The sequence below is a fragment of the Crocodylus siamensis genome, chromosome 2, assembly GCF_052110815.1.
Source record: "Crocodylus siamensis isolate JL-2025a chromosome 2, ASM5211081v1, whole genome shotgun sequence".
NCBI lineage: Eukaryota > Metazoa > Chordata > Crocodylia > Crocodylidae > Crocodylus > Crocodylus siamensis.
The window spans coordinates 265,864,334-265,888,077 of NC_143396.1; the positions used below are offsets into that span (position 1 = coordinate 265,864,334).

Genomic DNA, 23,744 nt, shown 5'->3' on the forward strand with positions numbered 1-23,744 from the left:
TATTTTATTATCTGGCACCCCCTATTCCCCCGGGGTGCTGGATAACAAAGCTTTCACTGTACTAGCTAATTGCCCATCAAGAATGACGGATTTCAAGAACTGCTTACATGGCCCCCAGCTCACCACCCTCCCATTCACCCTTCAGGGCTAACCATGTAAAGACTCCTGCCATCACCACCTCCAGTCTCCCACATGGGGGCTCCTTCCCCTCCATCTACCTCTGGCTCACAGTGGGGCTTCCCCCTGCTGATTTGTTGTCTGGGCTAGGCAGTAAGGGTGGGCACCACTGTGACCCTTGCTTCCTTCCTGCCTGGCCCTGACAACAGCTGCTACTATGACTCCCCCTGCCCTATGCCCGTGCAGCCTCCCTCCCTCCCCACTGCTTCCCCCTCCCTGTTGGGGGCCCCCTTCCTGCTCCCCTCCCATCCTCCCCACCATCTGGCCCCAACAACAGCCACAACCATGATTCCCACCCCTTTGCCTCCCCCTGTCCTACTCCCCTCCCTCCCTTCCTGTTATGAGGGGCATCAGGGATGGGCATTGGGGGGCACTGCCACCATGACCTGCCCCCCCCCACCCCCAGCAGGGAGGTGTGGGGAAGTCCTGCTGCTCGGGTGCCTGGGGCATGTTCACCACCACAAAATCCCCTTGCAGCAGCTCAAATTTGGGCCAGTGTAGCCAATCGTCATCTGCCCCCTCAGTGGCACATGCACAGCAGGCCATAAGTGTTACGGATAGACAGACAGACATTCTAATATAATAAAGGACTTAGTCTTTTTAACTATGTCTTGTTTTGGGGCCTCCTGTTTAAGCATTCCTTTACATGTATTAGGAGAAGATAACTTTATTTGGGTAGTAATGAAATTCCATTCCCTGGTGATTGTGTCTGCATAGTTTTAAATCTTGTCTTGATAATTTTGAACTGAAATAATGATTGGTTAATTCATCTTTTGGTTTTTTTACTGTGAACAGAATGAGTTTGCAGCTCGTCTCAGTAGAATGGAAGTTGAGCGTCAGAACTTGGCAGAAGCAGTAACTGCAGCAGAAAAAAAGTATTTGGATGAAAAACGGAGAGCTGATGACCTTCAGCAGCAAGTCAAAGTAGCTAAGAACAATTTGGAGTCTGCAAAACAAGAACTGGTGGACTACAAACAAAAGGCTACTCGCATACTCCAAGTGAGTGAGACATGAAAAAAAATCCAATTTAAGCAGAAAAGAAATAGGTGCCAATATTTTTGCATTCATCGTATTTAAAAAATGAAGAGTGGTTCAGGGAAGCATTGTGTTTAATTTTATCCCATTTTTTTTTTTTAATATGGTCAGTAACATATCCTTTGAATTCTTTACTGTACATTTTTAGCGGTATGGTAGATCTGAAAATACAACTTCATAATTTGACAACAGAATTTCATGTAGAGAGTTAAGCAGTTGTCATGGAAATTCAAACCTTAATCTTAAAATAATTTCTGTGTGGGCAGACCAGTTCTTATGAAGGATAATACTAAGTCACAGGAACTCTGCAGCTGTAAGGATCCACCCACGTGGATAAAATTGCTGGCTCAGCTCTAAATATGTGACAGTGGGTGTATGTTATGTTATAAATGCAAACAAATTCCATTTAAAAGTTTGGTGGTAACAGGATTAAGTTTCCCCATAGAAGAGCTCTCTCTTGTACATCTTATTAGGTAAAGGATATCACCTCTGGTTGTATTTGGGAGAGGTTTTTTTTCCCCTTTGCCTTTGTATGTGTTCAAGAAATGAAATTTACTGCTGAGTTCATTCCTTGGATGATATGCAGTTAAGTTTTCTAGCAAAATTTTTAGGAAATTCAGTTGAGTTGGATACAATCTTAACTCCTACTTTTCAGTAGACATGGCAGTATAGGATTCGAAAATTAGAAACTGTTTCATGGATACAGATCTCTTCTACTTTATTACACCAAACACACATGCTTTTGGCATGTGCCTACTGTGGATTACAGGAAAAAAGTATTTGGATGAAAAATGGAGAGCTGATGACCTCCAGCAGCAAGTCTGTATTACAGGGAAAAATGGTGGATCCGGCTGGCATCTGGACTCAATTTCCAGCAGCCCCTGCCCATGTTGCTGTGACCGGTTTCCATAGAGACTGTAGCAACCATGAAGCTTAGATAGCATGGGGCCCGGGTTTCCATGAAGACTGACCCCAGCAACACTGGCAGGGTGCACAGAAGTGTGGAGAGCTGCTCTGGGGCCGGGGCTGGGATCTTGCAGCAGTGACAGTGTGATCCAGAGCCAGGACAGCTGTGATCCACTGCCTGCATGCCCCTGCCTGTATCCTGCTGTCACCGCTGCCAGATCCTGGTCCCGGAGGAAGTTTCTGTCCTGCCTTGCACTCAGCCTGGCTGCACACTGTTACAGCTCCACCACTCCTGCAGTCTCTGTGGAAACTGGCCACAACAACACAGGCTGAGGCTGCTGGGAAATGGAGTCCACTGCAGAAGTGATCCAGCCCATAGACTGGACTTTGCCTGCCCCTGGTGTATTACTTGGAATACTAGTCCATGAATTGGGCTGGACAGGGGGCAACACGGGGCCCCAGGGCCTGATCCCAGTGGGTGAGGGTGGCTCTGATCCTGGTGGATGGGGACCAGCACAAAGCCATTCATCGGTGACCTGTGGGACCAAAACGATTGAGCACCACTTGAATAGATCATCATAATGGACCCGTTTGGCCTTAAAATCCATGAGGTCCTTGTTAATTCTAACATTGGAACTAAAGAAATAAATTTTAATTCTAGTTTTGCTCCAGGATTCTAGAGCCAAGTCTTGATCACACATTTAAGTATGGACGCTCATCCTCAATGAGAGTTAAGCCTGCGTGATTAAATATGTAATTCAACATTTAAAATTTATCAGTTAATACACATATCTGTTTAATCCTCTAGTCAAAAGAAAAGTTGATAAACAGCCTGAAGGAAGGCTCTGGTATTGAAGGTCTAGATAGCCATACTGCAAGCACCGTGGAGCTAGAAGAACTGAGACATGAAAGAGACTCACAGAAGGAGGAAATACAAAAGCTAAAGGGGCAGATGCAGCTTCTGAGAACAGAGCTACAGGTACTTTTTATTGCACACAGTATCTTTGTTTCACTGAAAATATCTGGGGCTTCAGACGCCTACCTACCACTTGTAGCGTTACCACTGCAAAGATACCCAAGACTGCTTTGTAGCCATTTGGGGTTGAAACCACTATTGAGTTGGATTCAGTATTGATTTACTAATGCTGGGTAGGAAAAGGTTTCTCTTGGAGCGAGTACTGCTTCTTTGATACTAGGGGTGTTGGTTGTAGCCGTGTTGGTCTCTATGGACATGGGCAGACAAGGTTCTTTGAGTAAATATGATATCTTTTATTAGACCAACTAAATAGTTGGAAAAATTGTTCTTTGCAAGCTTTTGAGAACAAACACCCTTCTTCAGGCACAGAGAGAGTCTGCTCTTGTTTTGTTTTCTTGGATGAAATAGAAGCCAATATGCAAAATGCAGTTCTGTGAAAATGCAAATGTGTGGCAGTGAGGATCTGAGGCCATGGGAGACAATGGGTGTGAGACAGGTAGGTGGGGAGTGGGGGAGATGGAATGTAGCTGGCAAGTTACCTGGGGTTATCGAATAGCAGATAGGTGCCATAAATCCAATGTCTATATTTAGTCCATGATTCTTTGTATCCAGTAGATTTATAAAGCGAAGTTCGTAGGCTCATCTGCAAAAAGTGTTTTGTAAATTCCCTTTGAGGATTAGAACTGTGGAAGAAATCAAACTTCCCATTGTGGTTGAATCAGAACTGACAGAGCCAGCTTTTCTTTATTTAAGGCTATACTATGATTACAGGGAGGATTTTATACAGCAAGGGGAATCACCCACTTGTCTGTTTCAAAGGAATCCTCTTCCTCTCTAAGTTTTTTTTTTTTCAAGCATTTTTATACTTAAGACAGATAAAGAGAAAAGAAAAAAATACGACCTTGGAGAAACTAAAACAAGTTTACTTAATTGGACATCTGTGCACAGGGTAATGGAACATGTAGGATTTCTTGTCTCAAAACATGTAACTGAAATAGCAGTATCAGCACTTCTGGTCTCTGTCTGTTTTTCTAGTTAAGTAGGCCAGAAACCCAACTAAATTTACTCCTACATTACTCAGATTGGAGAGAGAGTGGTTGTCTTGTGTGAGAAGTGTGTACCCACAGGGAATTAGATTTTCACTGTGTTCATTTTGGTAACAGTTGTTTTTTGGTTTCTCCTGTATATTTTCCATCAAGGCATTTAGTGCACTGGATGAGATCCAGGAATGGTGATGGTTCTGTTGTGGAGTGTAGTTGTTGTGGGAGTGGTGGAGATACGTTGGCAGGCTTTACATTTCTTGTCTCAGCGTGGTCTGGATCCTTTTGGTGTGTTTTGGGCCACAGGAAGTTTGCTTCTGGTGATTCGGTTGGCAAGGTTCTGTGCTTGTTTAAAGGCTAGGATGGGTTGTTCTGGGAACAAGTTCCAGAGAGGGATGGTATGTTATACTAATGGTGTGCAATTCATGGGGATTTTGTTTTTGTACTGGAGCAATTCTTCATATGGTATCCAGGTGGCTCTTTCAAGAGTGCAGTGTCTCTCTCTGGACAAGTGTTTTTGTTGAGTGAAATCCCTTTTGAGATTTGTGAGGTGATGATCACAGGTGTTCTCCTTGGTGCATATTTGGTGGTTTTGGAGGGCTTAGCTTTCTTGGTGTGTTTAGGGTGGTTGCTGGTTCTGTGCAGATATGTATGTTGGTCCACAGGTTTCTTGTATATGGTGGTTTTATATTTTACCATTCTAGATATTGATCATAGTATCTAAAAAGGAAATGTTGGTGCTGGAGTATTCAAGAGATCTGATGGAAGGGTGATGATTATTGAATTTGTGATGGAATTGGTTAGTGATGGCAGATTTTTTCAGTCCAAATGATGATGTCATCTATATATCTTAAGTATAGCATGGGTTTGATGGTGCAGTTCTTGAGAAATTAGTTCTTCTTCCAAGTGGCCCATAAAAAGGTTGGCAATTGTGGGGCCATTTTGGTGCCAGTAGCTGTGCCCTATGGTCTGAAGGATGTGTTGGTTATTGAAAGTGAAGCTGTTGTGTATAAGGATGAAGCATGTAAGTTCAGTAATAACTTTAGGTCTGTACTCTGAGTCGTAATCTTGCTCTTGTAGGTATGTAAGGCAGGCTTAGATGCCATCCTGGTGTTGGATGTTGGTATATAAGCTGATAACATCCATGATAAATGGGAGGGTATTGCTGAGAAGGTGGCCTCTTTTTTTTAAGTTTTTGTAGAAAGTCTGTTGTGCCTTGGAGAAATATCTGTCTTTGGGTTACAAGAGGTGTTAGGATGGATTCGATGAAACCTGGTAGTTCCTCAGTTAGGGTTCCATGGTTGGATATTATAGGTCTTCCTGGGTTCCCTTGTTTGTGGACTTTAGAAAGCATGTAAAAAAAGTCCCTGGGTTGGGTAGTAGAGGGATCAAGTTCTGTAGCTTTTTCATGTAGTTCAGATGGAAATAATTTGGTGGTGGTTTTCAGTTTTAGGCTGAAAAAGGACATTGGATCTTCCTCTCTGTCACAGGGCGGGGACCCAGGAGTGGCCGTGATCTCTCCTGGCGTCTCCTACCGTGCTAAGTTGGCGATCAAGCACCCTCATTCTCTCCTGCCACGTCTTTGATGACCAAAGTATTATAAGGGAGGCTGCCTTTCTTTTACCCCTTGGACACAGTGCTCTTATTTATCTTGGCTCTTGTTCCATATAGATTGATTTGGTGCACCCAACCTTATGAGCTATGCGTGGCTCCTACCACCCCTAATACCACGCCCCAAGCCTCTCAGATGTACCGGACGTTGGTGAGTCAGGTATAAGTGCTCGCACCCTCGCGGACGCCCTCTGGGCTTATCTTCTACTCCCGCAGCTGCCAGAGGGGAACTGCCTCCTTGGCGTCAGCCTAGGCTGTTTATATAGGCCAGGCCCTGCCCCCTTCCGGTCAGCTGACTGACTGCGGTTGCCCCGGCAGCCAGCACTTGTCCTTCTCTCTAGGGGCAGGGCACTTTAATGCCCTGAGACACTCTCGTTTTTCATGGTAGGTAGTGTCAGAGAGTTGTCTGTAGGCTTCTTTTATGTAGATTTCGTGGTTAAGGATAACTATAGTCTTCCTTTTATCTGCTGGTTTTGTTACTATCTGGTGGTTGGATCTTAGAGATTCTATGGCCCTTGTCTCTGAGACAGTGAGGTTATTATGGTGGTATTTGATTATTTCATTGTTCAGTCTTTCCTTGAAGCAGTCAATATAGCGGTCAAGGTTTGAATTTCATCCACTGTGAGGTGTCCAAGCTGATGGGGAGGGGGGTTATTTTTTGGGGGGCCGGGTTAATTTTTTCCTCAATGTTGTGAAAGGATGAAGTGTTGTTGGAAGTCTTTTCATTTTGGTTGTGGTAATATTCCTTGAAGAAAGTTTCTAATGCCTGCATCTCAAGTTCTCCACATTGAAGTATATAATTGTTGTGGGGGAGGGTTTTGGAGAGAAATTAAGACCTTTAGAGAAAACTGTTTTTTTGTTTGTTTGGTTTTTTTGGGTTTTTTTCAGTTTTGGCAAGTGTGTGAGTGGAGAGATTGATATTATTTGTGGGTTGATTGGTTCTTCCAGTTTCATTGAGTAATTGAGTATGAGGTTGGTATGTTGTAAGGTATTGGTGTTGTTTCTCAGATGGTTGTTTTACAGCTAGGAAACTTGTTTCTGTAGCTATTGGTTCCATTTCTTCTTTTGATATTGGATGAATATTGTAAGATATCTTTGGTAGTCTCTTTGTATAATACGTGGGAAGATATCTGGATTTCTCTCAAGTTGTTGCAGCGTGTATTGATTTCCTTCTTGAGTTGACCTCTTTTGGAGTAGGTTGTGAAGGAGATAATTTCTAAGTTCTTTCTGAAGTTCTCTTGCATAGTTGTGAAGTATACTCGGAGTTGTGTAGTAGTCGGCGGATTGTAGATGTTCAGTCCTCTGGGAATGATGCTGTGTTTCTTGCATATGCTTAGAAAATATATGTTTGATGTTGAGTGTGGTTTCTTTGATCTATGCTTTCTTTTTCCCATTCTCCCTGACTAACCCTATGCATCTGGAATAAGGTGTGGAAAGGAGCCACTGGGGTGCCTTGCTACTATTTTCTCCTTTAAAATGAGAGGTATTTCTTTCCAAAATCACCACAGGTACTCCTTTGCAGAAGAGGATATAAGTGCTTGCTTTTATTTTTTCCAGAATTTAATGGTGGGGCCACTGATCTTTGAAGTGACTCCCAGACTCTACGTAACCCCTGCTACCTTTGTCCCTTCTTCCTGCAGTTATATCCAACTTTGTTTCCAAGGGTTCAGCTGTAGATGAAAGACAGGAGATAGTTGGCCATTTTTTAAAAAAAAATTGATCCACATGATCCTGCTTCTGCTGTAATGTGCAAAAATTAAACTACATTTTGAGTTCTGCTCTGCAGAAATGAGTTTTGCTTTTACTTCTAAGGATTACTTCATGGCTTGATGTTATTGGAATAAAAGTGTTTATATTATTTCTAGGATATGGAGACTCAGCAGGTAAATGAAGCTGAATCAGCAAGGGAGCAGCTTCAGGACTTACAAGAGCAAATAGCAACACACAAAATGGCCAAGCAAGAAGTGGAGGCTGAACTGGAACGGCAAAAGCAGGTAAACAGGAGGCCTGGTATAACTTTAGCTTTGGAAACTGTTTTGGCTTCAGAATTGGAAGATTTGTGACTTTAATTCAAATCTGTCAAATTACCCTGAGTTGGTATTTTGACCTTTTTTCAATCTTAAACTTCCTTGTGCAAAGAAGTTTTTGTTTACAAGCTTTCAGATGCATTATAGATTTTGATAATCTATGTATCATATCTACTTGAAGAAGTAATTTGTGATTTTAAGATGCATGTTATTGTTATTATGGATCACTTTAAACCCAGTGACTTCAGTAGGAGTGTTTGCCATTTTTTGCAAGGGTAGAATTGGGTATTGAGTACACTATTGCCACCTCTATAGTCTGTTCTGGACAAATAAATAGTATCTCATTCAAGTCCATGGGGCCATGCAAGATTCTTGATATGGGGGATTATAGGACTGCAGTCTGTGTGAGCATGTTGCCCTTTAACTGATAAGGATACTATTGTAAATGGTTGCTATCAGTGCACCCTCTCAATTTCTTTTTTATAGCTGTAAAACAGGGCTGCACTCCTGATTCCTAAAATGGGCTTAATTATGCAGAAGGGTCTTGCCTTGTCATACTAGAAGTTTACAGTTCTGGTCCTATTATAAGGTAGGCAAGGTTCTTTGAGTAGATGTGTTATCATTTATTAGACTGAGTAGTTGGAAAAAAGTTCTTGGCAGGCTTTTGGGCACAGTCACCCTTCTTCAGGCATAGAGAGAGTCTGTTGGTGGTTGTGTAATCTCCTGGGTCAAATAGAAACTTAAGTCAGTATGCAAAATGCAGGTCTGTGAAAGTGCAAATGTGTGGCAGGGAAGATCGGATCCATCCAGGAAAACACCCAACAAAAGCAGATTTTTCCCTATGCCTGAAGAAGGGTGTTTGTTCTCAAAAGCTTGCCAATAACCTTTTTCCAACTACTCAGTCGGTCTAATAAAAGATAACACATCTACTCAAAGAATCTTGCTTGCTTATGTCTTTAGACCAACACAGCTACAACCAAAAACCCAGCAACATGGTCCTATTATAAGACATGAGGCTGATTTTGATCTTTTTAACTCCAAAAATTAGAGATCCTCAAACATTCATCCAAATAGCATCTCCTTGAAAAGTAGAATGTGTTCTGAAAATGTGATTTAATTATGTACTTTTGAAAGTAGGCTTTGAGATTGTGTGCAAGCATTTCAGAAGAAGACACTTTAATGTTTGTGTACCTCTGGGTACCTATTGGCACTGCCTAATGAAATGAAAGTAGATTTTGTCAGGTTGCCACAGGGACAGTTTCCAAGGGCAGGACAAGCAAAGTCTTTAAAACATTGCTATTGTTTGCAAGACATGGTGCCATTCTTTGCAAAGCCACTGTGAGGGAGGGGAGGGGGAAGAATTTGTATGGCCAAGCTCTGAACCACTCTGAGCTAAATAATAAAAGTGAAATTAAATTGTGGGATTGGATGACTGTATTCCTTGTCACTGTCTCCCTGCCTTAAGAAGAATGGGCCTGGCCTCATTTTGCAACCAGGGAAGTAGTTTGACTTATTCAAGTTTACGTAGGATGTTGGCAGTAGAACTGTGGCCGACAGCAACCCTTGCCACTGATTGGCTGCAAGGGTCATATGATGGACAGCCCTCATGGCCAATTGGTGGCAAGGGGTGGGGCCAAATGATGGATAGCCCTGGCAGCCAATCAGTGGTGAGGGTTGGGGCCACCAGGGTCCCTTGGCCAATCAGGTATGTTGCAAGGAGGTGGAGCTGAGTTCCACCCATGAAAATGTCTGCCCTCCCCATTGTCTGCCCATGAAATCGCAGCAGCTGCTTCATCTTTGGTAGATCTCCCCTACTTATAACTATAGTCTCTAGTGGCAATTTACCTCTTTTCTGGTTGTCAGAGTGAAGTTGCGTTATACTGGGGATGCATACAAGATAAATTCAGGTGTGAGCATCTATGAGTTGCATCATTGTACACAGTGTTAGGGAAAAGAATCCTAAAAGACACAAATACTACATTGCCTACGTAAGTGAACAAGGCGGTGATCTTCTCAAGATCACTTCATCATACCACAGTAGTCTTAATTCTAATTAAACTCCTTATTGATCTGTAAATTCAATTTTAAACATGCAGCAAAACTCTTTTGCAAAGAAAACAAAAACTGTGCATTTATGATGATACACAATGCCTGAGATGCAGTTCTTTGTGTAAATATATAAGGATTACAAACGATGAAAATTGGTTTCTTTAGAAAGGGGACATTGAAAGAAAGATTAATTTTAATGCATTCAAATCCTCAATTATTAAAGGCTATGAGCCAAGATTTTTGTGTAGCAATCAAACAGTTTCATCATGTGAGCAGTGCAACACTTGCATGTTTTCAAGGGTGGTTTTTATTGAGAATATACAGTAGTTTAAAATCATTACAATAAGCTTTTTCCAAAATATATGGCTGCCACCTAGTATTGATGTATTTTGATTCATTATTCACACTGCTACTCTGCAGTTTATGCACAGAGAAATAGTGCAATGCATCATTTTTCCATTATATTTTGTGGAGTTGTGCCAGAAAACTTTTTAAAAAGCCTGACTAATCACAGGTTTGGGGGGTTTTTTTAAGTGTAAATGTTTCAGGAGTGTCCCACATGCAGGTGGTACAAAAGATTTATATTGTGTGTATGGACAGACAAACAAATTACAGCAATGTGGAATGGGGCAGGGACGTACTGTGCATCACCTGCTCCCTGGTAGGTGTCCATGTGCCCACTCGCCCAGTGGTAAGTAAAGCCAAACCAAGGCAGCTTAGGCCTAAATGAAACGGTGCCTTATCCTTTCTTGTTATAAGGTTTATAAAGTAGTCTAGTCAGAATGTCAGTATGTCTGGCATGTAGGCAAATCGTAGGATATGGGAACAGAACTTCAGTACCTGGTTGCCCCTTTCAGTTGAGTTAATTTAAATGTAACTGAGCCAAGGTGTTGTGTCCCTGTAAGGTGTTGGAGGGGCTGGAGCTGGACAGGCCTGATCAAAGACAATGTCCCTTTTTAGAGCGGTAGTGTTTAGGCGTAGGGATTATTAGTAAATGGTCCTGGAAAGAGTCAGGGTGGTTCCTAAAAGATTGGAAAATCCCATGTAAGTGGTGTTGAAAGCAGGATGTATCATTTGATATGTTCTGGAGTATGGAAGAAGTGGAAATCTTTGCAAAGGATCTTTACTGGGGGAGCACTGGGTTTACATTTGGAATTTGGATTGAATAGTTTTGTGTTCAAGGGTATAACAAGTGGGTGTCTCAGGGCCAGTCATGTTGCTGGCCTGCCTTCTTGTCTTATGGCTAACCGCTCTCCTGCCACGCCTTTGAAACTAATTAGAAGTTAAGAAAGTGGGAGGCTACCCATTTAATTACCCTGATGCCAAGGGCCTATGCACAGCTCCAGACCTTCCCTTATACCGTGTCCCATGCCTTGCAGCTAGCATCCATGGCCTAACACTTGGTCTAAATTTACTTTTGCCTGTCACCTGACCTACAGTCCCATGCCCCATGCTAGGGTTCTCATTCCTGTGCCCTCACTCCAGTGCCTCACATTGGGACTCTCGTTTCCATGCCCTCACATGGGCTCATAATCCCTGTGCCCTCACATTGGGACTCTCAATCCCTGTGTGCTTGCACTACGCTCTCAATCGCACCCACTTGGGGCTCCAAGCCCCTCCCTTTTTCCTTGGGTTCCCTGCCTGACTTGGTACCCTCTTGGTCCCTTTATAACCCATAATGGGGCCTCAGTCCCCCTGCCCCAGAAGCTTCGCACCCAGCTCCCTTTGCACCTCAAGCCACACCATGGACCTGGGCCCTGTCTTGGGTTTCTTCACATGACCTGGACCCTGCATCAAGCTCTGCACAGTAAACCTGGGCCTTTGCTTTGTTCTCAGGGTGTGCTCCTGTAGCCTTTCCCCTCCACAGGGTCACCCACAAAGCAGCAGGGGCTGAGGTTTTCTGGTGCCCCATACTCGCCCTTCACTGGGGAGGCTCAGGTGTGGCATTTCCTGAAGACTGCCCTGCCCACAGGCAGCCCCACCACACCATCCAGCCCCAGCAGGGTGTAGTTTTAGGTCATGCCGCAGGACCAGGAGCCTCCTCCATCCCTATAGCTCCTGCCCTGTACCACCAAGTTGTTACATGAGCAGCAGCTCCAGCCAGGTGGTGTTTTTCTCATGGCTGCTCACAGCAAACTGCTGGCTCCACTGCTCAGGGCCTGTTCTTAACCCAAACAGCTAGGGTCATGCACCTAATTGGGAGTGCAGCTATCTACAGGCTGCTCTGCTGCTTCCCTGTGCCCCTTTTAGTGACAAGCACAGTCATCAAGGGATAAACCCTTGAAAGACTTGGGAATGGCATTAGTCGTCCTTGGGCTGGGGAGACAGGCTGGCAATCTTACAATATTCTAATGGATCTTAAAATCAAAGAAGTAAAACGTTTAAATTGGATAGTACAGAATGTTTTAATAGTACAGTTAGGGCAGGACATAGCTTGGCTGGACTGGGATGTCCGTATGGGGGGCTGCAATGCGACTGGCCTGGCTTGGCAGTACATATCCAGGATGTGGCTGCAGGTGCCAAGATGGGGCCAGGGCCGTAAGTCAATGTGGGGCAGACAGAGCCCACACAGCGCCCCCAGCCTGCAGCCCTGGCTCAGGTGACAAGGCACCATGCTCACCAGTGCATCCTGATAGCTGCTCTGGCCCTGCCTGCTGCCACACACTTCACCCTGCGGCTGCCAGAAGCAGGGCCAGGTGGGACAGGGCAGCACAGACACAGAACCCCAACCCCATGGCTGCCGGGTTTCTGGCAGTCTGGGACTTTCTGCTCAAATTTTCTCCAATGGCCGGGACACTGAGACAACCTATACAATCTGGGACTGTCCCTGCCAGTCCAGGACATATGGTCACCCTGTACGTGGCTAATCACTGCTTCTGTTAGGTTTTATCAGTTAGTTGAAAAGAGACCATCCTCTTTTATCTTACTAGGGATTTCTGTTATAAACAAGTAGCCATGCAAGAGAATAAATAATGGAGAAAGCTGGAGAATTCACAATACCTGCTGGGTACAACTTATCCTATAGGATTATGTGTCCTTTCAGAAATTACATTTTAATTGGATGTTAACATCTTGAGCTAATTAAAAGGCAAAAGTTCCAAGCCTGCTCTTGATGGATGGCTGATGTTTGTTGTATCAAAGCCAGATGGTAGGGTGTATTCTGTTACCTATGTCCCTTGAGAGAGTACACCTCTACCTCCCCTCAATCTCAGCTCTATATCTAGACTAGTAAAAGTGGAGCTAAAAGAGGGAACTTATCCTATACATTTAGCAAACTTTAGGTTAATTTTCAGGGGCATAATATGAGTTGTTGTAAACAAATGTAGTTTTAGGGTGGCTTTATTACATATTGACATGAATAACTACAGCTTTGTTATATCTGAGGGTTATTTCTTTAATGTATTTAGCTTCAGAAATCAAATGGGCAAAAACCAAGACTAATCAGCTATTTATTTTATGTTGTTGATCTGATCATTGGAAAGAAGTGTTGCAGTGTCCTGTTGCTCTAATAGTAGATAACTGAAGTTACACAAAGATGTAACAAAGCATAATATAGTAAACATCTTGGATCTTTGTCTGGGTATTCAAAAGCTTGTATGTACTAAATCAAAACAATAACAGGAGTCATGCTAAATTTTGCCACTCAGTGAGAGTGCTCCATGTATGCTGTATCTTTAGACTGAACTAAGCTTTTCAGGGCGAGTGTCTTTGGTGTTCATTAAAAGCATTATATGCTTTTATATACATGGCTTCTAGGTTGTTCTAAAATTTATTTCAGTAGAGACCCTTAAGGTTTTATCTCGGATTCAGGCCAGTGCGTTTCATTTTTTCCTTCCTTACCTATTTGCAGGGAACCACAGTTGACAACCCTTGTAGTTGGGTAATAAAATAAAGAAAGACCAACAGAAAAAGAAGACCAGTTAATCCAGAATGTGAAGGAAAGTAGATGGAGTGGTAGATGAAACTTGGTCGACTCTAGATTGTAATTTGCCTTAAGGCATTGTAAAAGCCTGGTAATCTTGTAGGTACAGGTTACACTTCACTTTGGTCAGTCTTCCCAAACAGTGTATTGCCACCCCTTTAAATTTAAAAAATGCATAGATTAAACTTTGAGTATTTTTTTTTTTATTTTGTAACTGGCTGTGGTTCATTTTATAGGAGCTCCATTACACTGAGGAAGAGCTGTATCAGACAAAAAATACTTTACAAAGCAGAATAAAAGACAGAGAGGAAGAAATTCAGAAACTGAGAAACCAGGTACCTTATTTGCATTCAATAATATTTATCTTGCGTTATGAAAAAGGTGCAAGAGCCCCAGGCTGCGTTCTTTGTTTTATGCTGTTGAGTATTAAAATGAAATGTTCAGATCACATTTTTTGGACATCCAGTGATGGTTTACAGCATGACATTCAGCTTTTAAAAACTGTATATTGTAAAGAAAACTGACTTTTTGAAGTAAGTAGCAAAAGCAAATACAAATTTGAAATACTAGTTTCCCTTCAGAGACAGAAACCTGCATTGTCTGATGTGTATCCTTATAGGATATGGTGATTCGAAAACCACACGCTCTCTCGGCATTATCATATGAAATGCCAAGAAGGTTGTTGCTCACTTGAATAGATATTATGGATTTCTGAAACTGATCCTGTTACTATAACATCTGTTTCATTTCATGCAAATTGTCTTTGAGGCAACGTAACTCAAGATTGACTCACGTAGAGATGAACAAATGCTCATGTTTTTCATGTGCTGGAATTATTTGTTTGTGTCCCAGTAGCACTTGGTTTTCCAACATACAAAATTTGCTTCAGAACGTGTGTTGTGTCCATTTGAATTGAACAGTTGCTGGAGTATTGTCGTTCAGTGCCCCTGATTTGTACTTGCAGCATCTTATTCGCTGTGGTCCCTGATTATTTTATTATCTTATTGTAAATGCTTTGTTACTAGGGGTGTGCAAAGCAGGCCATATTCAATTCTAATTTGGATTTGGCCTGATTCAGGGGACAGTGATTTGATTAACTGATTCAGATCACTGCCCCAATTCGATATGGCTCAGTCTGAATCTGAAGATTTGATTGATTCGGGGAATCAACAATTCGGCTGTAGACACAGCTTTATGTTTTTTTTCTGCATACTTCAACGTACCATGTGTGGCTTATGAATGCTGAAATGGTGGAGCAGATGGAGTGTCCCACAGGAGGGGGGGTCTCCAAATGCTTGGTGGTGGACACCCTGCACACGCACGCACGCTCCCGGCTCAACAGTTGGCCATGGGGGAACCCTGGGTCCCACCCCCCAGAACCAGGAGGCACTAGTCACTGAGTGGGGGGATGGGATGGAGATCCCCCACACACTCCACGACGGACCCAGAAGTGGACTGGAAGCAGTTCCTGTTCACTTGCGGGTCTGCCGCACAGTGTGCTCAGGAACCCTCCGCACTCCTGCGGGATGCTTCATCTACCCTGCCTTCTCAGCATTCATGAGGCGCCTGGTACCTTAAGGTATGTAGAAAAAACATATAAAGCTGTGTCTATGGTTGAATCGAATCAGGCTGCATCTCCTTTGAATCGCATCGGTGACCAAAGCTTCACACAGCCCTATTTGCTACCGTTTCAGATGGGCATGGGTTACTCAAGTTTAACTTCCAAAAAGAGGCCACTGTTAGTATGGGGAGTATCTGAATAGAAACAGTAACACTTAGCCAGTTAAGGCAGGAGTTTTCAACTTTTTTTGGATCAGCGTACCCCTGGCGGCCAGATGTGGAGCAGTTTACCCCTGGTCGCCAAACGCGGGGGTGGGGGTTGGCACGCAGCCAAACACAGGATAGGGTGCGTGTGCAGCCGAATGTGGAGCGGCGGCAGCCACCATGTACGCACTTCCCCCACATCCAGCCAGGCACATGGTGCCTGCATAGCAGTGCAAGGTGGTGTGTGGCAGCACTGTCCCCATTTTCCCATGCATACTCTCTAGGGCCTTCAAGTACCCCCAGGAGTACACATACCCCTGGTTGACAACTCCTGAGTTAAGGAATCCCAAAGTCAAGTGTTTCCAGTTTGTTTTTGAAGTTCTCTACAGATAGGATCACATGTACCACCCTACCATAACTTTTCTGTACAGTTTGCCTCCACCATTCTTGTCCTGACTCTTCTAAGTCTTTATGTCCTTGAGCACGCATGCTCAGTTTCATCTCTTCTTTCATGCTGCCCCCTTGGTTTATAGTAGCCTCTCAGGTAATCTGTACTAACTCCTTTCCATACCCTCTTTTAAACTGTGACAGTTATGGTTGTAATGGCCTTATCTCACTGTATTGTCTTAGAGAACTAGGGCAGGAAGGGACCTCAGAGATCAACCCCCTGCCTGTGGCAGGATCATTCCTTCCAAACCATTTCACAGAACCATAATCTAAACTCTACATAAGACTACCATCAACCCTGACACAACATAGACCTAACACCCTAACCTGCCACAGGTAAAGCAGGGGAACCATGGCAGCCAATGTCCTGCTTTTATAAAATATTGTCAATATACACTCAAGGACCTGGGCAGAGAGCCACACCCCCTGCCACAAAAGAAGGCAAAAGCCCCCACAGTCCATACCAATCTGACCACAATACTTTCCTAACTTAAAATATGGCAGTCTGCCCAACCCTGAGCAGAGGGGCAAGACCCTCTAGCCTGGAACCTCCAGCTTTTGCTTGTAGCAGAAGAATCAACACACTGCGGTTGGAGTCCCCAGCCTTGGCTGTAGCCAACACCCACTCAAAAGCCTTGCTGAAGTCCAGATACACTATATCCAGAGTATTCCCTTCACCCACCTGATTAGTTACTTTGTCAAAGGAGATCAAATCGTGTCAAACAAACCTGTTTTTAATAAATCCATGCTGACTGCTTGTGATCAGCCTTTCTTCTTCCAGATGCTTGCAAATGGGCTTCTTTAGGAAATCCTCCAGTAACTTCCCAGGTACTAAGGTGAGACTGACCTATCTGTAGTTCCCCAGATCCTCCTCCTTGCCTTTTTTTTTTTTTTTTTTTAAGAGGGGCACTATATTGGACCTTCTCCAGCCCTCTGGTACCTGGTTTATCTCCCACAACTTCATGAAGATCATTGCCAAGGGCCCCAAGATCTCCTCTGCCAGTTCTTTCAGGACCTCGGGATGAAGTTTATCTGGCCCTGCTGACTTGAATTCGTTCAGATGCAACAAAAGCTGTCTGACCATCTCTTTTATCTCTTCCCTCAGCTTGGTTTCTTCCTTATCCAGATAATCCCTGTTAGGTGTCTGGCAGCTTAATTTTTTTGTGAAGACTGAGGCAAAGTAGCTGTTGAGTAGCTCTACCTTCTTTGCATCTTCAGTTAGGAGTGTCCTGTGGCTTGTTAACAGAGGGTCTGCTATCCTTGGTCCTTCTTTTCACATACTTATAGAAATGCCTCTTGTTGTCCTTAAGCTCATTCTTTATCTTTGCCGTCTAGATTTTTGTCCTTGCAAGTTCTTGCTGTTTCCTGGTACATGTCCTTGGTGACCTGCCCATTCTTCCATTGCCTGTATACTTTCCTTTTGCATTTAAGACATTTTGTATTCCCACACATGTCATTAAATTCTAAGCTTTTGGGTACTCTAATTTCTCGTTGTGCACAGGCTCACTGCTGCCTGGAAGAGTGCACGTGGGTAATAGAATAAAATGTGAATAAATTCTTACCAGGAGCTTCCAAGTAATGATTACTGTATCTGGCTTTAATAATTACTAAAATATATTTTTCTTTTATACTTGTCCTATCTTCTTGTTAAGTGTTTCTTTGAATATTTCAATTGTCTGGATTGAATTTTATAGTTTTTAGGTTTTTTTTATAGGGGTGATTATTTCATCTCCTCACTCAGACTTTGAACTGATGTTTCTTTTTCAGCTCACAAACAAGACTTTGAGTAGTAGTAGTCAGACAGAGTTGGAAAATCGGCTTCATCAACTGACAGAAACACTTATTCAGAAGCAGACCATGTTGGAGAGCCTCAGTACAGAAAAAAATTCCCTTGTCTATCAACTGGAACGTCTTGAGCAACAGCTTAAGAACATTCAAGGCAGTAGTACTAATGGACCATCCATTAATATGGCAGGAATTGACAGTAGTGAAGGTAAGCATGAAGGTTTAGACTATTTATACTGTATTTGTACTCTGCATTAGTAAGGTCTTGCATATATCACATAAGTTTCCCTAAGCATTTAATACAGGGGTGGGCAATTATTTTGGGCAGAGGGCCGCTTGATGAGTTTTTGGCGAGCTGTCAAGGGTCGCATTGGTAGCCCCGCCTCTTCAGTTGCCCCACCCCCTGGTTGCCATTTTGGGACCAGAAGCCCTGCCCCTGACCTTTGCCACTAGAAGTCCCTCCCCTTGCACAACTTACCAGGTAGCAAGGGGTTGTGACCCCTCTAACATCCTGTCCCAGCAGTGGGGTTTCAGGGGCATCAGGCCTCCCCCAGAACTTTCCCCCTACCTGTGCTAGCTGGTCCCAAAAGGAAGCGGCTCTGCCACCGCTTCTGCTGGCCAGTGCCGACCCAGTTGGGCTCGCCCCATCCCCAGCAACACCTGGTAGGCTGGCTTCAGCCTCATGCTGCTCCAGATAGGACAAACCCAGCTGGGTCTGCACCAGCCAGGAAAAGCGGCATGCAGCTGAAGTTGGCTTCTCACATGCTGCTGGGGACAGGAGGAGCCTGGCTAGATCTGCACCGGCCAGCAGAAGCAGTGCCGGAGCTGTGCAGCTTGAAACGGGACGAGCCTGGCAGGAGCGGCAAGAGCTCAGCTGCACTTTTCCCCTGCCTGCACCGGTCAGTCCGGAATGGCACACGGCTCTGCCGCTGCTTCTGCTGGCCGGTGCAGACCCGGCTGGGCTCCTCCCGTCCCCAGCAGCACGCAAGGAGCCGACTTCAGCTGCATACCGCCTTTCCTGGCTGGTTCAGACCCAGCTGGGTCTGTCCCATCCGGAGCAGCATGCGGCTGAAGCCAGGTTCCCAGGTGCTGCTGTGGATGGGAGGAGCCCAGCCGGGTCAGCACCACCCAGCAGAAGCGGGAGTGGAGCTGTGTGCTGCTCGGGACTGACCAGCACAGGCAGGGAGAAAATGCAGCTGAACCCCTGCCGCTCCGGCTGGGCTCATCCTGTCCTGAGCAGCACACAGCTCCGCTACCACCTCTCCTCCCTGGTGCCGACTGGGCCAGAGCTGCAGCCCAGCTGCTGCTTCCCCTCCCCAGTGCCGGCCCAGCCCGAGCAGTATGGCACGGGGAAAGCCTGCCCAGCAGCTTCTTTCCTGGGCTTACCTGCAGGGCAGGGCCCTTTCCAAAAACAGAACCCGGGCCAGACACTGTTTCCGCTCACCAGCGCCACAGGTTCTGGCCCACCCCCCCGCCCCTCTCAAGCTGCAAACATGGCCTGAGCCAGGGTTGTGGCAAGGCCAGCTAGGTCAGGCTGAGGTCAGGGTTGTTTGCCTTACAACCAGAACCCAAGGAAATGGCTTGAGGTGCTGCAACCGACAGCTGGTGCCACCGGAGGCTTTTTGAGAGGCAGCTGCCATTACATGGGTTTTGAAGGGGCTCTGTGGGCCGGAGGGAAGTGCTTGGTGGGCTGTGTTTTGCCCACCACTGATTTTAATACATAAAAAAAATATGGTAATTAAACAGCTCAGGTAGTTTATCTTTGGAAGTATAACCAGTACACTCGAAAACAACCAGATAAGTACTGCAGTTTCATAACTTTAAACAAATTTAATAACCAAAAACTTTATCATTCTTAACTATTTTTGTGACTGATACAGCAAGGATTTGTTAAAATGGTTACCTGCGGCAAGTGCCAGTACCACTGGTAGATTGATTTTGTGGACTTTAACCCTGAATATCCCTTGCAAAACATATATGCAGTGTTTGAATAGCAAGGAGGGAAGTGTTTGCAGGGTGGTGAAAGAATCAGAATAAGGAGTATTCCATTGCAAGTAAATCAGAACTGTGTTTTACTTAGATGAGATCAGCCTCTTCGCACTCAGTTGGTTTCTCATACAAAGCTGAGAAAAGAGCTGACCACTGACGTCCATGAAAAAGCCAACTTGATAAATGGGTACTTTACGTTGGTCTTTCACCAGTCCCAAGGGATGCCCCTGCCCATTACGGGACAGGGAGGCCTTGGTGAGGGAGATTCCTTACTTTCCATCAATGCTGACCTTGTGAAGGAACACCTTGAGGGGCTGGATACCTTCAAGTCAGCCGGCCCTGATGGCTTACACCCCAGGGTACTCAAGGAGCTGGTGAGCATCATAGCCCAGCCCCTGGTACGGATCTTTGAAAACTCCAAAAGGCCAATGTGGTGCCTATCTTCAAGAAGGGGAGGAAAGTGGATCCAGCAAACTAGAGGCCCATCAGCCTGACCTCTGTCCCAGGGAAGATCCTAGAAAAGATTATCAAAAAGACCATTCTCAACAGACTGACTGATGGCAAAATCCTGAGGGATAGCCAGCACGGGTTTGTCTCAGGTAGGTCTTGCTTGACCAATCTTATTTCCTTCTATGACCAGGTGACCTATCACCTGGACAAGGGGGATGAGATTGATTTATATCTTGACTTTTAAAAAAGCCTTTGTCTGGTATCCCATGATCATCTCTTGGCAAAACAGGCTAACTCTGGCCTTGGCTTCTCCACAATCCACTGGCTGGGAAATTGGCTGTGTGGTCAGCCCCAGAGAGTGGTGGTTGACAGAAGTCAATCGTCATGGTGCCCTGTAACCAGTGGGGTCCCTCCAAGGCTCTGTCCTTGGGCCTATATTGTTCAGCATCTTCATTAATGATGTGGACATTGGTGTCAGAAGCAGACTGGCCAAGTTCGCTGACAACACCAAACTTTTTGGGGTGAAGTATCCGCACCTGAGGGCAGGAGGGCAATCCAGGCTGACCTTGCCAGGCTCAAGAAATGGGCAGACAAGAACCTGATGGCATTTAACACCAAAAAATGCAAGGTTCTCCACCTTGGGAGAAAAAACCCACAGCAAGCTTATAGGCTCAGCAGTGCTACACTGGCCAGCACTTCAGACAAAAGGAACTTTGGGGTCATGATTGACCGCAAAATGAACATGAGCCTTCAATGTGATGCTGCAGCTAGTAAAGCGAGCAAAACCCTGGCTTGCATCCATAGATGCTTCTCAAGCAAATCCCGGGACGTCGTTTGCCCCTTGTACTTGGCCTTTGTGAGGCCGCAGCTGGAGTACTGCATCCAGTTTTGGGCTCCACAGTTCGAAAAGGATGTGGAGAAGCTTGAGAGAATCTAGAGAAAAGCCACATGCATGGTCAGAGGTCAGAAAAACAGACCTTATGACATCAGGCTGAGAGCCATGGGGCTCTTCAGCCTAGAAAAGCGTGGGCTCAGGGGTGATCTGGTGGCCGCCTATAAGTTTATCAGGGGTGCTTGTCAGGATCTGGGGGAACATCTGTTCACCAGAGTGCCCCAAGGGATGACAAGATCAAACAGTCACAAACTCCTCTGTGACTGTTTCAGGCTGGACATTGGGAAGAACTTCTTTACTGTCTGAGTCCCCGAGATCTGGAATAGACTGCTGCCAGAAGTGGATGAAGCACCTACTTTGAACGCCTTCAAGAGACATTTGGTTGTCTATCTTGCTGGGATCCTGTGGGCCCTGATGACTTCCTGCCCTTTGGGCAGGGGGCTGTACTCAATGATCTGCCGAGGTCCCTTCCAGCCCTAATGTTTAAAAAGAAAAAAAAGGGGCAGCTCCTTTCATTGAAATTGGCTTGACTGCTTTGATTGGGGTGCTGTTTCAAATGTCAGATAATTAGGGGTGCACTGGTAAAGATTTTCTTGACCTATGCCAATGGCTGATTTACTAACTAGCCATATTGGCCAATACTGATCCGATAGTCAGTATGCAGCCCAGCAGCTTGGAGAGCAGAATCCGGCCAGTATGTCGGAGTGGGATGCAGATTGAGGCCTGCACGATGAGGAAGGCAGTGGGGCTGGGACAGGGGCAGGCACTGCCCAGGTAGGGCAGGGTATGGGATGGAGCCACAAGTGGCTTGTCCAGGGGGGAGCAGGGTGGCTCCCTGCTGCAGGCTCGGGGCCAGGGGCTGCACTGGCTTCTTCCCACCATGTGGGAGCTAGGCTGGGGCTGCATTTGGAGCAGGTGGCAGTGGTGCTGGGAGGAAGGGTATGGAGGGGACTAGAGGGAATTTTGGGGTGGCCATAGCCTACCCTGTAGCCTCCCTCCCAGCAGCATCACCCCATGCCCTGAGTGCAGCCCTGGCCCAGCCCCCCTGCAGGAAGAGGCCAGTGCAGCCTTTGGCCCTGAGCCCCTGTCCTTGCCCCACACACAAATCTGGGAGGCACATGCCTCCCATACCTGCCCTGGGGAACCATATACGGCTTCATCCTGTGCCTTGCCCAACCTGGCTGGGCAGTGCCTTCCCCAGCCGCACTATCTCTCTCACTGTGAGGGCCTGTATCTGCCCCCACACAATGCTCTATATCCCCCCTCCCCTCCCCCCCCCCCCGCCCCCCAAAAGACTTCCTGGCCAAACACTAGTCTCCAAGCAGCCAGGCTCTGTTTGTGGCCATGTGCATGCTGCAGCTATGTGCATGCACACAGCATTTATCAGTGACATTTTCGTAGGGGAGGGCAATTATTTCAGGCGGAGGGCTGCTTACCAAGTTTTGCCAAGCTGTCAAGGGCTACATAGGTAGCCCTGCCCCTTGACAGGTGCTCCGCCCCCTGGTCACCACCTTAGGACCAGACGTACCACCCCCTTAACCTCTGACCTTTGCCACCGGAAGTCACTTCCCTTGCCCCTGGAAGTACTCCATTGGGGAAAAGGGTTTGCCATCGTAGGGGGAAAAAAACCCCAAACTGTATACTAAAAATCAAGCACCCATAATAATGTTTAATTTTAAAAATATATTTTTGATCTGATTCGTGTGTGCTGTATATGTAGAAGTGATTTGTATAAAAGTTCCAAATGCAGTCTTACTTGTGTATTGTGTGGGCTGTGCATGGGTGTCAGGGGGTATCAGGTGGGCATTTCCCTCCCCGCCCCGCCTACCCCAGCCCCTCAGTACAGGCAGGGGCAACCGTGACCAGCCCCGACCCTGCATGCCCCACACACATCCATCCAGGCTGAGCAGCAGCGGTGGGCAAGGAACAAGCTGCTGCTCAGCACAGCATAAAAGCAGCCTATCCCCCTCCCACCACTGGTGCAGAGGTGGCAGCAGAGAGTGGGCACAGGCAGCCCTTTGCGGACTCCAAGCAGATGCCTCAGGAAGCACCGGTGGTGGGAGGGGGAGAGGGGCCGCTTTTCTCTTGCGCTCAGCTGCAGTTTGTTCCTCGCTACCACTGCCAACCTGGGCCTTGCACTGGCTCTGGGCTTGCCCATTGGGCTGAGTGTCAGCAAGGCACTTACTGCTGTTGAGGCGAAAGAAAACACTACCCTCCTTGCCACTGCTGGGCAGTGTTTGCTGGGGGAGCCCACACCGTGCTAGGCTCCGTTGCAGTTCCTTTGCCACTGGCTCTGCTGCCCAGCGCAGCTGCTCCACACAGCCACTCCTGATGCGCTGGGCAACACGGAGCTGGCAGCAAAGGAGCCACAGCAGAGTGGGCTTTGGCAGACTGTCCATCAGCGGCGGGAGGGGGGGCGCGCTTTTCCCCTGCACTCGGCTGCTGTTTGTTCATCACCGCTGCTGCCAGCCTGGGCCGCATGGCAGCTCCGGGCTTGTTCAATGGGCTGAGCAGCGGCAGGGCAGGAACTGCTGGTGGGCCAGAGAAAAAGTGGCTCCTCCCACTGCTGGCACTCTCTGTGGCAGCTGCTTGGAGCCCACACAGGGCTGCCTGTGCCCACCCTCTGTTGCTCTGCTGCCCCACAGGGCAGCGAGTACCTGGCGGAGAGGCAGGA

General features: G+C 46.1%; 1 protein-coding gene across 2 annotated transcripts in view; it reads left to right on the plus strand.

Moving 5' to 3' along the window:
* Positions 1-23,744, plus strand: part of GOLGA5 (golgin A5) — a 38,716-nt gene that overhangs the window by 9,225 nt on the left and 5,747 nt on the right. For both annotated transcript variants that reach the window (XM_090033901.1, XM_090033900.1), the window contains exons 6-10: positions 973-1,176; positions 2,927-3,097; positions 7,611-7,739; positions 13,980-14,078; positions 17,722-17,947. In XM_090033901.1, coding sequence (XP_089890027.1) covers positions 973-1,176; positions 2,927-3,097; positions 7,611-7,739; positions 13,980-14,078; positions 17,722-17,947 — 829 coding nt within the window. The remainder of the gene's footprint in view (positions 1-972; positions 1,177-2,926; positions 3,098-7,610; positions 7,740-13,979; positions 14,079-17,721; positions 17,948-23,744) is intronic.